Consider the following 14,038-nt stretch of genomic DNA (forward strand, 5'->3'; position numbering starts at 1 on the left):
CAGGACCACATTTGCTCCAGTGATTGGACTTCTCCATACCAGCCTTACACACATCGACCTTCTCAGCTAGGATTATCCACCATAAGAATTCAGTGAAAAGCTGCAGCTGCTGTTTGGATGATGCAGAACCAGAACTTTATGAATGGTTCATGGAGCCAACACAGGAAGAAACCCCTGCCAAGGCTTCCGGTAACCTTTGACCTTTGGTTATGCTACTAACATTTACCAAGGTTTGAACAACAAAGCAACATATAACAAATCTTGGTAGGAAGATCAAGCTGTCTTGAAAATGTTAAACTGAAGGATTATTAAGCTGTAAAACTACAACTTTCTTTTTATTTATAACTAACAAGTAAAACAAGCAGAAAAGGATGTTCAATAATACTATTTCTATAGTTTCTAAATAAATCAGACTTTATTAAGATGAAGAACGTAATGGACAACCCTGAACATCCTCTTCATCAGGTTGCCGTACAACAGTGTCTTCAGTCTTCTTCAGATCTGTAATACTGACCTCTACAGGAGATCCTTCCTCTCTACAGCCATCAGCATCTTCATCAGCTCTGAAAAAGCTTGGATAATATGAGTTTGTTAGAGTTTACGTCTCCTTGCAGGAACATAGAAAGAAAATATGTAATCTGCTTATTAAATGCCTAAGTAGAAGTTTTATTGCTGCACACACACTAGATATGGTTTCATCACAGCCACTGACCACACTGTTCAGTCCAGTTAAAGCCGCTCCAGGCTGACATATAAATTTACTGAAACACTGAGGTTTGTGCTCGGTCTCATGTAACGAAATGATGCGTGTTTCACGAGAGGAGAAGGATTGGGCCCTCGGTACCGAGTGTTGTAATGTTTTATAAAGGCTTGAAATGTTTCACTGTATGTTCAATTTAATTCAGTTTATTTATATCGCGCCAATTCACAACATGTCGTCTCAAGGTTCTTCACAACAGTCAGGTTCATACATTCCTATTAATCCTAACTATCAAACAGTTCAGTCAGATTCAGTTATTTATTCAAATTGGATAAAAAGTTTTTCTATCTAAGGAAACCCAGCAGATTGCATCCAGTCAGTGACTTGCAGCATTCACTCCTCCTGGATGAGCATGTAGAGACAGTGATGAATCTATATAATTTATGAATTTCACTTTCTGAAATGAGGGACAGGACAATCACTGAAAGTTTTTATTATATTTTATTTTTCTAGATGTACCTGTATGCTTCTATAGAAATATCCTTCTCATAAAATGCCTGAATGCAACATTTGTTGGGAATCAGCTCTATATTAATAAAGTGAACTGAATTCACTTGGAAGTAAATAATCTGAGCAGAAAGTAATGAGTTTGATCAAGTACTGTTCACATTAAACTGAATGTTTATTTCATAGCCTCTGTTTAATGTGTCTGTCCTTCTGGTTTCCTCTTTAGGTATTTAAGAACATTTAGGAGATTTGTTAAAGTAAGAAGAAATGTTACTAGTCTTTTATTACCTTTTGCTACAGATGGGGTTGTGTTCCTGTTTCAGTTGTTTTCAGTGTAAATTTATAATTTACACTGATAATTTATCAGATCATCCAATTTCCAGTTTTTCACATTCTATTGGATGAACAGAACATTTTATATTTTATACCATAATAAGTAGACGATTAAGTAAATGTGTTGCCATGTTGGCTGAAGGGGAGGAGGATGCATGTAAACACAACCTGTCTTATTGAAGCTGATGGTAGCTAACATTACTTGCACTGAGCTGCATAAATGCATGAACATCATGTTATTTAATGCATTGAAGGATCTGCCTCCCATTTTACTTCTAGAGACTCTAGGAACCACCAGTAAACCTGCAGTCTGAGAACAAAGTGCTCTGTTAGGAACATATGGACCAATCAGATCTCTGATGTATGATGGAGCTAGATCATTAAGGGCTTTATATGTGAGGAGGAGAATTTTAAATTCTATTCTGGATTTAACAGGGAGCCAATGAAGGGAAGCTAAAATAGGAGAAATATGATCTCTCTTTTTAATTTTCATCAGAACTCTTGCTGCAGCATTTTGAATCAGCTGAAGGCTTTTAACTGCATTTTATTTTGCCTTTTCTGATAACAATTCAAATATTATCAGCAAAAGCATGAACTGGTTTTTCTGCATAACCTTCAGAGACGATATTTCTAATGTTGGTCATGTTATGCATGTAAATAAATCTGTTAAATATGGAATCGAAATAATCCGTCTTGGTCCAAGATGACACCAAGATTCTTCACTTTATCACAGGAGGTCAAATTAATGCCGTTCACATTAAGAGACTAAGTAGTTTGTTTTTAAATGCTCTCATCCAGAGTTGATAAAAAATTAGTATTAAATTAGTTTTATTATTTGCGCCGATTGTATGGAATCCTGCCTTCTGTCAGTCTGGTTCAGGGCGGCTGTGGTTATAATGTAGCTCACCACTGTCAGTGTGTGACTGGGTGGACAACTGGTTGTAGTGGAAGGCACACTGGGGTCCTGAGACTAGTTAAAACGCTCAAAACTTCAGGCCATTTACCGTTTTAATTATTTGTTTTATAAGTTTAACTGCATGAGTGATTTTATTTTATTTTCTGTTATGTGCTTTATTTCCAATATTTTCATATATTATTCCAGACAGCACTTTGGTCCAGCGTGATAAAAGACTTTGTAATTGAAGCTTGACAGGATTTGAATTTTTATTTTTGCATGACAGGATAATGAAATGAAAATGTGATAAATTCAGGCTGGGCCGAGCCCCCATAGCTGCATGATCTTCATAACACCCTGTGGAAATATAAATGCCTTATCATTAGTAGCTAAAGCTAAGATATATTTAGGATTTGCTGCTTATATATTGATTATTATTAGGAGTTTTTAGTTATGCTTTTGAGAGTTAGAAAAATCCTTAAACAGTAGCTTCTAGTGAGTGTTTATTATTCAAGGTTAAAGGTTGCAGGTGTTTTCTGTCTGTATCGTGAGAAGCTGGCAGTGGATTAGGGAGGCAGGGTTCTCCTCTCCCTGAAGATTCCTGAAGACGTGTGGGAAACATTTCTTTAATTAAATGATGAAATATATCTCTGTTTCTTTGATACTGTTGCTGGGGAGACATCCACAGACAGAATGATTGTGTATGTGTACTGCATAGCAGCGTGGGGTATAAAATGTAATGTAACGCAGCCCCCAGTGAGACGACACACAGAGGTTTCCAGGTACCAGTGTAAGTGTGATGTCTCCTCTCTGAATTCAGATTGGTTTTAATAAACTTGTGGAAACTGATCTCTGACTGAGGATTGTCCTTTAGGTGCCAAATAAAAAGAGTCGATGAGAGGTGAGGAATAATGTAAGAATTAACGGACGGCCAGTAAAGTTTTCCTACCTCAACAACCCCTGGACCAGAATAAAATCAGAACTTTAATGTTCTAGTTTTATTTCCCACTTCTAATGTGTGTGTGTCTGTCTGTGTGTGTGTGTGTGTGTGTGTGTGTGTATCTGTCTCTCTGTGTGTGTGTGTGTGTGTGTGTGTGTATCTGTGTGTGTGTGTGTGTATCTGTCTCTCTCTGTGTGTGTGTGTATCTGTGTGTGTGTATATGTCTCTCTCTCTGTGTGTGTGTGTGTCTCTCTGTGTGTGTGTGTGTGTGTGTGGTTAACAACTCTTCCTTGTTCTGCTCTTATCGCTGCCTTCACTCTGACTTTTTCCTCCCAGCTCCTCCATGTTAAACCCCGGTCATGTTAACTAGTCTTGTTAAGCAGTTTCCAGCCTGAGGCTCAGACTGCTGGTTAGCTGTAGTTAACCAACATTAACTCGTCGCTGAGTTAGCTGTGGCTCAGTGGTTCTCCTGGCTCTAACAGGTAAGCAGCTCGGTTAAACTTGTTCCGGTTAGTAATGGGTCAAACGGTTAACCAGGTTATTTTTAACCGACCTGGCTCTGAACTGGGGTCGTCGTCTTTGTTGTTTCGACTTAGTTTCGTTCTTCTTCGGTGTTTAGAAACTTGTGTAATTAGCCTGGTGTTAGCCTGGCTAGCCTGCTAGCAGCATGGTGTATTTTCCAGAGTTCTCTGCCGGACTCCGTTGACACAGTGGTGGATTAAAAACTTCTGTCTCTTGGGTAAAAGGTTTACTCACCTAAAACACAAATGCTGATTTAATGCTGATTATATAAATAAATGGTATCATTCGGCTTTAATAAAACCTGCATTTAAGATGAAACAGTAACAGTTTTGTTACTAATAAAATGTTTCTCTCTTATTTTCAGTTGGATGAACATTTATGTATTAATAGTTAAATAATTGTTATATTCAGTGGAATATTAAGCCGAATTAAGCTAAGCACGTTTTTAATTTAATAATGTATGTTCGTTTTGTAAAGATCGTATTAATTGGGTTTCCGTTTAAAAAATGAAAGTAAACGTTTTTACTTTTGGTTTGGTGTGACGTCATCTGTAAACAAAAACAGTGTGGGGTTAAAATGATCTGGTTTTATTTTAATGGCAGCAGTTTCAACCTATAAATAAATGTAATGGGAATGTTGTAAAGTCCCGTTTCAATAATCTTTTTATTTTATGTTATTTTGTTGGCTCTGAATCCTGTCAGCTGAAATATGACCTCAGATTTACCAGAATTAGTTATGAAATTCTTCTTATAAAGAGCTTTAAGACATTATAAAGGACCGGTTAAAGAGGCAGCATTTCTGGGTTTAACATTTACCATAATTCCAATCTGAACAAGAGGAGGAGTGAAAAACAAAACGTTGGATCTGAAAACTGTCCAGCAGATGATCAGAGTCTGAAAGTAACGCCTTTAAGGAATGAATGAGGACCTGAAAGCTGTGTCGTCATTTGTCTGACATAACCTCTGTTGAAATGTTAGAATAACTTAAATGAAGCAGAAACAAAGACAGGTTTGACAGGAGCTCAGTCACAACAGGAATCACACGGTAGATTTTTCTGTCTCATTTACCAAACAGAAGCTGCACAGCGACGATTCAACTAAATCAGGAACAATAAAGTAATATCTTATAAAACAACAGCAACACAAAGCATTATGTCAGTCAGAAGAAACAGAAATAACATGAAAAAGAAAAATGTAAAACAGGTGAGGTCAGAGGTCCAACCATGAGCGTTTTTGTAAAGCACGGTAGAGGCTCCTGATGATTTGGGACTCCATTTCAGTCTCTGTCATCGAGTTTAAAGAAATAAAGCGGATTATTAATGCAGACAAGTAAAGTCACATTTTGATTCAGGAAGTGATATGAGCTGGTATTTCCTGACTCTGTCACCATAGTAACAGGTGCAGATTAAAGTCCATCCATCCATCGGTAGCAGCTTATCTGTGCAGGGTTGCAGGGAAGCTGGTGTGTATCTCCAGCAGTTACTGGGGGACAGGCAGGTTACACCTTGGACCAGTTGGCCGGCTGTCACAGGTTAACGCAGGAGAACCAGCCATGGGGGCAGGAAGCCGGAGAGAACCTGCACATGCACAGGGACTACATGGGAAACGATAGGTTGACTTACCAAGATGATGATCAGCTTTGTAGACCCTGTACTGGTGGGTTTAGTTGAACCCGAACTCCTAAAGAAACTCTGGGTTATATTGAATCTGCAGGATTCACAATGGAAAACCACAGTGGAATTCTACCAGTGTTCCTAGTCCAAGTTATAGATGGATATGTTATCATGTTCCTGGTCAAAACTTAGTTCGGGTCTCTCACAGGGGACAGACATTTCACCATTAATATCATTAGGATTTTGAACACTTTATTTTTGATTAATACACAGAGTTTATGATACATTTCTGATCCTATTTCCTGTTTCTTGAATGATGTGGGGGTGTGAACCTCCTTTAGTTTAGGAGGAGCTGTGTTAATAGCTTTATTCATTTCCAGCTCCTGTTCTGATCCAGAACTATGGATCAGGTTAACAGTTTTACTCGTGTTGTTGTCAGAATGTTTGCATCCTGCTGTAACTGGCTCTGCATGGACTCGGCTGATGTGGATCCGTCAGGCGGAACCGACAGAAGACATCATTCCTACACCAACTCGGCCTTCAGCTCCCAGCCGTCTCCGCCTGAGCCTGCGTGTAAGGCCTGCGGCGGCTCCTTTGACGCACCTGCCAGGAAGGTAACTCCGCCTGCCTGCTGCAGCCAGATTCCAGACGGTTTCCGTCAGGAAGGTTTTCTTCTGATTGTGGCTTATGTGGAACTGGTGCCTTCTCTTGGTGTTGCAATGAATGACAAGGAGCTCAAGTTGGCATCAGATATTTTTCTTTAATTCTCCATCTGCATTTCACACAACGGGCATCGAGATAAGGTCAGTCTCTGGCATAAACAAGCTCCTCGTCAATGATCCTCATGACTCTGAGCATTACCCATAATACCGTAACCACAATAAAGTCATTGAAAATTACACTGATCGTATAGTGGATTTTGTTTGCAGTAAAGGAACAACCAATGAGTGTCTTTTTCAAAGAAAGTAAGGTGATTAAAATGCTAACATTTTATTTACTGGATGCCATTTTTATATTTTAGTTAATATAAACTTGCATCTTGGAACAATGCAAAAACATAAAAAAACCCACATCTTTATATAAGACTGTTAATATAAAACTCAGTGTTATGTTAATCATCTGCTACAAGAGATTTGGTAAAACATACCTGCATTTGACACAACGGGCATCGAGATAAAGTCAGTCTCTGGCATAAACAAGGTCCTGTAAGGAGGAGCCATAGTGTTACCGCGTGGGAAATTCCCCTCACACTTTCTCACAAACTAAACGTTTCTAAATCACGACAAAACGATATAATAGCAGGACTGACGTGACCTGGATTAAACATATTTTATAAAATGCATCAATAATATTTCTTTATCACAGCAGAGACACGTTACCTCGTCAATGATCCTCATGACTCTGAGGATTACCCATAATACCCCGCGACGTTTTACCAGCAGATGGTACATTTTAGCAGGATTTAACCTGAACCATTTTAACTATGTTACATGATGTTGCATCCTCTGGGACTACACCAAGGAGGACGCTACATGGAGAAGAAACATTGAAGGAATTCTAGCTGTTGTAACAGATTCATCAGGTTCACATAGTGAGGTTTGTGCTGGACGATCCAGCTGAGGACTCGGTCTAAAGGAGCCTCAAACAGCCTTCATTACACCAAACCAACTAATGGTGGCGCTATATTTCCACCATGATCCTGTCACAAAGCAGCAGGGCTGTCTCAGGTCCGGTTTCAGTTTGATTTCAGGTGAATGCAGTTAGATACTGATGTAATACAGACACGAGTCACTAAACCTTTATTTTATGAATCATAAGTTGTGACTGGAGGTTCTGTTGGTGAATTAGAGGAAGTTGGATTTTCCGTCCTATGTTCTTGCTGATGGAGGGATTTGAAATGGGAAGCTTCTTACTGAACTCAGTTCAGTTTATTAATGTAGGACCGATTCATTACAGATGTCATCTTTACACAACAAACTGATCCAACTAATATTCAGAACGAGAGAATCAGTTCAGTCCAATCATACGGATAGATTTACAGTCAGTTCAATACATTTAACGTGATTCAGGTTCATTTTATTCCTCCAGCTGGTTAAAGTTTTCTGTCCAAGGAGATGGAGGACATTTGTAGAAGATTTGGTTCATCTGTTTCTGGAACCTGAAACTTTGATGGGAGACATGGAGAACAAACTTTTTCTGAGCTAAAACTAAACTGTGTAGATGTTTGAGGTGAAACGGCGCCCCCTAGCTGAACAGGTGGAGTTAAAATGAGTCCCTACCTGTCTCTGTCTCCCAGCATGTGTGTGTGGACTGTAAGAAGGACTACTGCAGCGGTTGCTCCGCCCAGCAGGGGCTGCGGCCCCGCCTCTGTCACACCTGTCAGCGTTTCTATGGGAACCTGCTGCAGCGGGCGGAGCTGATGAAGCTGAAGGTGAAGGAGCTGAGGGACTACCTGCACCTGCACGAGGTGTCCACTCACCTGTGCAGAGAGAAGGTGACGTGCACATTTGATGTTTACTGGTAGAACCAATCAGAGAGGAGCTGCAGATGTTTACCTGATGATTCTCATCACATCTGCCTGAGGTCTCCTCATCTGTCCTGTTAGAGCCCATTTCAGCTTCTACTGCTGTTAAACCAGTGCTTCCTGTTCTTCAGGAGGAGCTGGTGGAGCTGGTCCTGAGTCAGCAGTCATCACCTTCCAGCAGCTCCGCCCCTGACACCCCCATCGTTGAGCCCTCCGCAGTGACCTCTGACCCGACAACTCGGATCTCCATCTCTGACTCGGCTTCTGACACATCGAGCCCTGCTCCGCCCACTCCTGAGCCTGAAGCCCCACCCACAACCACAGAGACTCCGCCCTCGGACGCTGAACTAGAGGATGACGACCCAGTAAGGCCTGTTGGCTTGTGGAAGATCTATTTGACGTCTATTTGACGGTTCTCTACCCTGGTTCTGGTTCTGTTGACTTACCTGTGTGTTTCGCTCCCCGTGGTTCAGGCCTGGGACCCGGAAGAGGCCCCTGTCTCTGGCCGCAGGGCATCGCTGTCTGACCTGAAGAGTGTCGACAACATCGAGGAGCTCAGCGTCCGGCAGCTGAAAGAGATCCTGGCCCGCAACTTCGTGGACTACAAAGGCTGCTGTGAGAAGTGGGAGTTGATGGAGAGGGTGACCCGGCTGTACCAAGACCAGCAGAACTTGCTTGGTGAGTAAAACTCTAAAATGTTGACACTAGTCAGAACAGTTTTCAGTTCAGGTTCTGCCTTATTGTCCCAAGCTGAGTGAATTTAAGCAGGAACTGTTTGATCAGCGATCGGTGAACCTGATTGGATGCTTCTTTGATGATGTCACTGTTTTTCCTTCTAGCAGCCAACACTGTGAACGCTGCAGGTGAGTGTGTTTCTGTCGGTTGGATCAAACTGTCCCATGGGTCCCTTTCTGACGGTGTCCTCGCCCTCCCGCAGGTGGCGGCGGCGGATCGGCGCCGGGCCCGGAGGAGAACCTCTGTAAGATCTGCATGGACTCTCCCATCGACTGCGTCCTGCTGGAGTGCGGTCACATGGTCACCTGCACCAAGTGTGGGAAGAGGATGAGCGAGTGTCCGATCTGTCGGCAGTACGTCATTCGAGCCGTGCACGTCTTCCGGTCCTGAAGTTAGCCAAGCCCGGTACTCAAGAACCAGCCTTAATTTCCTCTTCCTGCAGAACTGACTGCCTTTAGAGCAAAAAATCAGAACCAGAACCTCCTGAAGAGACTTGATGATTTCATCCTCTTTCCTTTGCTGTGATTGATGCGTTGGTACGACTGTGTTACACTGTGAGATTGGACCATCAAACTGTGGAAACACTGATGGACCCGGACCCGTTTGCAGGTCCTGAAACGAAACCAGAGAACAAACAGAACAGGAATCCTGCAGCTGCTCAGGCTCAACGTTTTGCCTTAACCTGAATACAGACTGTTTGTCTGCAGCGTTCAGGTCGTGTTGTTCAGGTCAACTGTGGTTCCTTCAGGGTCAGAACACCTTTGTTTTTATGTTTATGGGTTCATTCTTCCTTTAAAGTGCCTTTCCGGAACCGTTTCTGCATTCCAGGTTTACCTGCTGCTAGTAAAACCCAGACAACGGGTCTGAGGTTGGGGAACAGTTCAGCTGGGTCGGGTTCGGTATGTTTTGGTATCTTGAAGGGGGGGGTTCTGTTTGAGCCTGGTTAGATCACCGTGGTAACAGAGGCTATAGCACTTATTACTGTCCGGACCTCAGAAATACATCAGAACAAGCAGCTCCATGAGGAAAGGTCTCCCACCGACGCACCAGAGATGTTAGTGAAACCACTGCTGTTTGGAGCTCCATGTCTCCTACTTCCCAGAAGTTTAAATGGGTCAGAAACTTTGACTTCACCTGAACGAATCAGCATTTTGATCTGTTTTCCACTTTTTCCACAATCACAGTTTAAGTTTGAGGTTTTTTTTTCAGATTTTTCTTCAGTTCAGATTCTGTGAAATATTTAGAAACGTTCTGATTTAAGCTCCTTTCAGGACTACGGCTTCATCTCCAGATGTCCAGTTTCCACATCAGAACCTCGGTGTTTCTGTCTCTTCCAGTCAGGGTGTCTCCCACTGCTTGAGGACTTACAGTTTTCTGTCCAATCAGAGCCCAGCGTGCAGAGAGTCACGCCCACACTCATTCTCTCCCAGTAGATTCCCAAACTGGACCTGGAGGCTGTTTAACTGGCCACACTCTCGGTACACAAAATGTACATTTGTGTCCACCAGGAGCTTCTGCTGCTCGGGTCAGAATTATTCTGATACTACTTGTCACACAATGACCGTTTGAGGCTAAAGTTCTTGGTTCTTATTTCTGCCCTGCTGCCCAGAAAAGCAGGAGATTACCGTGGCAACCAGTGACTCAGCATTTTCAGTAGCTGCTTTGACCCCTTAAAGCCTCTCCTGTAATAAACTGAATTGTAGCCTTTGTCACGTGAATCAGGTAACATTCACCAGGTGTGCCGTGTAACCCCGCCCCCGGCTTCAGATGATTGGTTCAGCTGCTGATCTGATCAGAAGAAAGTTGAGCCAACACTGGATCACTTTTCTCAAACTTGTTTCCAGTTGGAGGAAAATCTAAAACTAGAAATAAACCAGGGTCTGAATTAATAAATATGTTTTAATTATTTATTTTGAAATGATGAGATTTATTGTCTTTGTTCTGGAGATGAAGGGAAGTTTCTTAATGTCCAGTTTTGATCTCTTACAGCTTGTAAGAAATAAAATGGAGGAGAAAGAAAAATAACATCTGATCTGCTAAAAACAAGATCAGCTTTCACTCCAGAGCCACCAGGGGGCAGCAGAGACAGCCGGCTCTGGAGGAAAATTACTGCAGGAGTTTAAAGGGAGAAGAGTGAAGTTTTCTGGGAATGTTGAAACGGATCAGCAGTTTTCTTCCTGCTCTGGACCTTTAGGAATCAAGATGTTCTGCTGAATGTTTGTTCAAATCTAACAATAGATCATTTTATTATGTTTACCAGCAGCCTGTGTGAAGTTTTCTTCTGTTTGCACTAAAACTGTTGATTCTGAAACACTTTAAACTTATTTTTTGGGTTTAAGATGTTGATTTTATTTAGTTGCGAACATTCTGGATTTTCTCTGATTGTGAGGTGATGTTTGCTTGTTTAATCTGTCATTTCTGCCTGCTGGGTGGGATCAGCTGAGGTCATTAACCCGTAGCGATCAGAACAAGATGTTCCCACTGTAGGAGGTGAGCTGATCCACAGACCTAGCATTTGGCCCTCAGGGGCCCAGAGCCTTAGATTGGGAACCTCTTTAGATACTGGACGTTTTGAATGCTTCTGATTTCCTGGAATTGGTGGGATATTTGAAAGATATTTTAGTTTGTGGACTGAGCTCAGAATAAATTCGTAATGAAACAGCTCTGAATTATCTCTGTGTCCTGTATGCATCCACAGCTGTTTACATGACATCGATGTTTTTCCATGAAATTATCTCTGCTTCAGATGTTCCACATCCACTGATTCCAGAAGATCATTCCAGCCGGAGCTCCTCCCACACCAAGCTGTCTGTTCATTTTACAACCTCAAGCATCTGATTTCTGATCCAGAAGGATGTTTCCAAGCTAAGTATCTTCAGCGGATGGAAACTAATGAGGAAACTGGGAAAATAAATAAAAACAACTTTCTGAGCCAACAGTTCGCATTAGTTTACCTGCTGTGTGAAGATGTGATCGCGTTCAAGTTATATGTTATGAAGGAGCAGTGAGTAGAGTGATTATGAAATAGATAAATGGCTGTCCATATGTTTTGTCACTAGGTGGCAGCAACAGGCTTTGTTGATGCTGAGTGAGATGCACATGTGTGTTTTTTTAGAACCTGGAAAACCTGGAATTTCTGATTATCTTCAGGTTCCAGACATATTCATATGATCTGAATCACCATAAAGCAACAATAAAGTTTTATTTAAACACTAATCTGATATAAAACAAGCTTATTCTTTTAAACAGAGTTCCTGATGGAGCCATTTTTATTAACTGCTAACCTACCAGCTTCAACTTCACATTTCCATTTTTTGTATTTATATCGTGTGTGTGTGTGTGTGTGTGTGTTTAAATGGTATGTTAAAGTCTGTACTGTGTTGTATTTGGCTAATTGAACTTTGTAGAGTTCATATGTACTTGTATGTACCATAAATATATTGAATTACATCTAAAGCCATCATAGGTCAAATCCTGTTTGAATAGTTTATCTACTGTCATAATCAATAAATCAGATTATTGGAGTTAAGTTCATTTATTTCATTAACAATTCACTAAGTGAAACACATCTAGATGAATTTCACCCAGACTGATGATTTTAACCCTTTATTTCTGCTAATTATGATGATTATTCTGCTTACAGCTCATTAAAACACAACATTTAAGATTTGAATATTACATCAGACCAATAAAAAAGCACTTTTAATACAGAAATGTGGACTTAATATAAAGTATTTAATGCCTGCCTAAAGGTTTTTAATTTCAAAGGTACTTTTAATCTGACTAAGGAGCCTTATCAGAACACAGATTTAAATTTATTGAATCTGACTGTACAATATCAGCTTCAGAAGATGCTTGGAGTAAACAAAAGTAAGTATTGTTAGTCCAGGGCCCGTATTCTGAAAAACCCTCGGAGTCTCTCAGAGAGCTCGTATCTTAGCCTAAAAAGTCCTGGCAAAGACTCCCAGTTTAAGAGTGATCCAGCTAGCTGCTGAGAGTGACTCTAACAAGGAGACCACAGAGATTCCTATCTTAGTGAGAACGTGTGGTTGACCCCGTTGCTAGGTGTGATGCTGTCTTCTAAGAGCTGTGATTGGTTGTTAAAAGTAACAACAACAAAACAAATGTGCTCCTAGTAATCAGCTCCACAGGGTCAATATACACGGCCGGGCTGCTATAGCCAAACCTTTGGTCACTCATGCCAATGCCAAACGTTGGTTTCAATGGTGCAAGGAGCGCATATCTTGGGCTGTGGACAATGTGAAACATGTATTGTTCTCTGATGAGTCCACCTTTACTGTTTTCCCCACATCCAGGAGACTTACGGTGTGGAGAAGCCCCAAAGAAGCGTACCACCCAGACTGTTGCATGCCCAGAGTGAAGCATGGGGGTGGATCAGTGATGGTTTGGGCTGCCATATCATGGCATTCCCTTGGCCCAATACTTGTGCATTGTCCAACCTCTGTATATATATATATATATATATATATATATATATATATATATATATATATATACAGAGGTTGGACAATGAAACTGAAACACCTAGTTTTAGACCACAATAATTTATTAGTATGGTGTAGGACCTCCTTTTGCAGCCAATACAGCATCAATTCGTCTTGGGAATGACATATACAAGTCCTGCACAGTGGTCAGAGGGATTTTAAGCCATTCTTCTTGCAGGATAGTGGCCAGGTCACTACGTGATACTGGTGGAGGAAAACGTTTCCTGACTCGCTCCTCCAAAACACCCCAAAGTGACTCAATAATATTTAGATCTGGTGACTGTGCAGGCCATGGGAGATGTTCAACTTCACTTTCATGTTCATCAAACCAATCTTTCACCAGTCTTGCTGTGTGTATTGGTGCATTGTCATCCTGATACACGGCACCGCCTTCAGGATACAATGTTTGAACCATTGGATGCACATGGTCCTCAAGAATGGTTCGGTAGTCCTTGGCAGTGACGCGCCCATCTAGCACTAGTATTGGGCCAAGGTAATGCCATGATATGGCAGCCCAAACCATCACTGATCCACCCCCATGCTTCACTCTGAGCATGCAACAGTCTGGGTGGTACGCTTCTTTGGGGCTTCTCCACACCGTAACTCTCCTGGATGTGGGGAAAATAGTAAAGGTGGACTCATCAGAGAACAATACATGTTTCACATTGTCCACAGCCCAAGATTTGCGCTCCTCGCACCATTGAAACCGACGTTTGGCATTGGCATGAGTGACCAAAGGTTTGGCTATAGCAGCCCGGCCGTGTA

The 14,038-nt window shown here is 41.6% G+C and overlaps 1 protein-coding gene across 3 annotated transcripts; it reads left to right on the forward strand.

The window, feature by feature from the left end:
• Positions 1-3,632: 3,632 nt before the first annotated feature.
• Positions 3,633-11,429, forward strand: rffl (ring finger and FYVE-like domain containing E3 ubiquitin protein ligase). 3 transcript variants are annotated; one of them, XM_047392441.1, is made up of 7 exons: positions 3,634-3,857; positions 5,949-6,123; positions 7,806-8,003; positions 8,165-8,398; positions 8,507-8,711; positions 8,873-8,896; positions 8,971-11,429. In XM_047392441.1, exons 2-7 carry the CDS (start codon positions 5,950-5,952, stop codon positions 9,156-9,158), a joined length of 1,023 nt encoding a protein of 340 aa, XP_047248397.1. In that variant the 5' UTR covers positions 3,634-3,857; position 5,949; the 3' UTR covers positions 9,159-11,429. The 3 variants fall into 3 exon arrangements, with proteins under 3 accessions (XP_047248396.1, XP_047248397.1, XP_047248398.1); XM_047392442.1 differs by having other exon boundaries at positions 8,876-8,896; XM_047392440.1 differs by having other exon boundaries at positions 3,633-3,857; positions 8,873-11,429.
• The last annotated feature ends 2,609 nt before the right edge of the window (positions 11,430-14,038 follow it).

Source organism: Girardinichthys multiradiatus, chromosome 18 (assembly GCF_021462225.1).
Source record: "Girardinichthys multiradiatus isolate DD_20200921_A chromosome 18, DD_fGirMul_XY1, whole genome shotgun sequence".
NCBI lineage: Eukaryota > Metazoa > Chordata > Actinopteri > Cyprinodontiformes > Goodeidae > Girardinichthys > Girardinichthys multiradiatus.